At 33.8% G+C, this 2996-nt stretch overlaps 1 protein-coding gene across 1 annotated transcript in view; it reads left to right on the top strand.

Annotated features, from left to right (window-relative positions):
* Positions 1-2996, top strand: part of LOC106477004 (serine/threonine-protein kinase PAK 1-like) — a 10060-nt gene that overhangs the window by 6207 nt on the left and 857 nt on the right. Inside the window, exon 4 of the mRNA XM_013937611.2 lies at positions 743-2993. Coding sequence (XP_013793065.2) covers positions 743-1412 — 670 coding nt within the window. The 3' untranslated portion in view covers positions 1413-2993. The remainder of the gene's footprint in view (positions 1-742; positions 2994-2996) is intronic.

The following is a 2996-nucleotide window of genomic DNA, read 5'->3' as shown; positions in this document are numbered from 1 at the left end:
TACAAGCCATCTTTACTCAGAAGTTAATAACTTTTTCACATTCTAGTTGTGTTATAATGTAGAGTAATATTTATAGTTTACAAGCCATCTTTACTCAGAAGTTAATAACTTTTTCACATTCTAGTTGTGTTATAATGTAGAGTAATATTTATAGTTTACAAGCCATCTTTACTCAGAAGTTAATAACTTTTTCACATTCTAGTTGTGTTATAATGTAGAGTAATATTTATAGAATGTTAAAAGGTTAGTTACTTCTGAGTAAAGAGAAATGAAAACTAATAAACTTTTCAGTTCACAGAAACTGTTCTCCAAAATCTACTTGTGCACTCCTGTGAGATTTGCTTAGAGCACTTGTACTTTATGTCTGGGTATACCAGTGAACACTTGTACTTTATGTCTGGGTTATACCAGTGAACACTTGTACTTTGTCTGGGTATACCAGTGAACACTTGTACTTTATGTCTGGGTATACCAGTGAACACTTGTATTTTATGTCTGGGTATACCAGTGAACACTTGTACTTTATGTCTGGGTATACCAGTGAACACTTGTACTTTATGTCTGGGTATACCAGTGAACACTTGTACTTTATGTCTGGGTATACCAGTGAACACTTGTACTTTATGTCTGGGTATACATGTGAGATGTGCTTATCAATAGTCTAATGTTATTTAAGGTTTAAAGGATAATATGCATGACATTCTGTTATGGTTTTAATATATGGAATTTTAATTATCCACAGACATCCAAACTTGGTGAACTTTTTAGATTGTTATCTGGTGGATACAAACCTGTGGGTTGTGATGGAGTATCTGGAAGGAGGAGCACTGACCGATGTTGTTGAGGAAACCGTTATGCGTGAAGGACAGATGGCTGCAGTTTGTCGTGAAATCTTGCAGGCTCTAGCCTTTCTCCATTCTAACCAGATTATACATCGTGACATAAAAAGTGACAATGTGCTTCTTGGAATGGATGGGAATGTCAAAGTTACAGACTTTGGTTTCTGTGCCCAGATAGCACCAGAGGAAAAACGTCAAACGATGGTTGGTACCCCTTACTGGATGGCTCCTGAAGTCGTCACACGGAAGCACTATGGAAACAAAGTGGATATCTGGAGCTTGGGGATTCTTGTTCTAGAAATGATTGATGGAGAACCACCATACCTGAATGAACCCCCGTTGAAAGCCCTCTACTTGATCGCTACAAATGGCAAGCCAAAAATAAAAAATGAGGAAAAACTCTCACCTGAACTGTTTGATTTTCTTGAGAACTGCCTGGCTGTAGAGGTTGACAAACGAGCAACAGCTGAAGAACTACTTCAGCACAAGTTTCTTGAAAAAGCTGAAAGTCTCTCCACTATTATTCCTTTGATCAAGGCTGCGAAGCAAGTAAAGAAGAAGCAAGGACACTAAAGGTGTATGTTGTTCTAGGTTTTAGCTCAAGTTTGTTAAAGATCAAAGTATGTTTGATAGATGTTATCCACCATTGTGTACTTGCATTTCTTAGTGAATTACAAACATTGTTACAAAGGAGTTAACATTATATTGAAGATGAGTAAAGAACAGTAGTTAAAGATAGTAGTATTAAAAACCATGCATTTTTCATTGATTATACTTTTTACAAAGATTCTACTAAGATTTTTATAAAGTTAGTTGTTAAAAATGTTTTTATAGTATGGTGAACTAGATATAGAGTTAGTTTTATAAGTGGGGATGCAGATGTTTTTAGTTTTTAACCAATCAGATTGCTGCTGGAGAGTCTTTAACATTATTACAGGTTTTTTAATGCCATATCAGAAAATGACAATCTGTACTTTGAACGATGCAGAGTACGAGGTTTTTGTATAACTTTGCCTGAAGGTTTCCAAATAATTTTCCCACAAATGTGCCTTCTGTAGATCTTGTAAGTGACTTACAAAAATATCGCCTTATTGGTGAGAAGTTTTATATTGGACAGTTGTCCACACATTCCATAAGTCATGTTTTAATAGTTTTTCAAGATGTGTAAAATTAGTTTATAGTCTGTGTCTTCCTCTATACAGAAATCTTGAAGAGAGTTTTGACTGTAATCAGTACTAATAATCAATCTTTTAAACTACATTTTATTACCAAAACTTAGTAGCAAATGTCACGTTTTGGTTGCGATCCTAGCCAAAACCTTATTGAGTACACCTAGTCAGTTACTTTACGTGAAGCTTGGACTTCTTTTCTAGTGGTAAATGAATCAGATGAAATATATGTGAAATTTATGTATATTATAAATAAATCAAAAGATATAGACTTTATATAACTTCAGGTATTTTATTGTATAAGGTGGTATTTCTTGAACAGTTCACATGGTTTACTTGGAAATACACCTTAACTGTTATTTTTAAACATTGTACTGTAGGCCCTGAGACATAATATTTGTTGTATGTCTACATTATGCAGTAGACACTGTAGCATTTCAACCATTTTTTTTCTTCATATTCCTCTGGATATATCTTTACCGTAGCTCTCTATTGGATGAAGAATTTTCTAATTTTCTAATGACCATAAGTTGTGACTAAGTAATATTTTCAGCATGATAATAAACTTTCACAGAAGTTGTTGAATATATCCTGGGGCTTTTCCAAAAAATAAAATGTTCTGTATTTTCAACTTGTAAAAGAAGTTTCTCTCCATATCATCCCAGAAGTACTCTGTATTTTCAACTTATACAAGAAGTTTCTCTCCATATCATCCCAGAAGTACTCTGTATTTTCAACTTATACAAGAAGTTTCTCTCCATATCATCCCAGAAGTACTCTGTATTTTCAACTTATACAAGAAGTTTCTCTCCATATCATCCCAGAAGTACTCTGTATTTTCAACTTGTAAAAGAAGTTTATCTCTATATCATCCCAAAAGTACTTTGTATTTTCAACTTGTAAAAGAAGTTTCTCTCCATATCATCCCAGAAGTACTCTGTATTTTCAACTTGTAAAAGAAGTTTCTCTCCATATCATCCCAGAAGTA

This window comes from Limulus polyphemus, unplaced genomic scaffold (genome assembly GCF_000517525.1).
Source record: "Limulus polyphemus unplaced genomic scaffold, Limulus_polyphemus-2.1.2 Scaffold12503, whole genome shotgun sequence".
Taxonomy (NCBI): Eukaryota; Metazoa; Arthropoda; class Merostomata; order Xiphosura; family Limulidae; genus Limulus; species Limulus polyphemus.
This window is presented reverse-complemented; position numbering and strand designations above follow the sequence as displayed.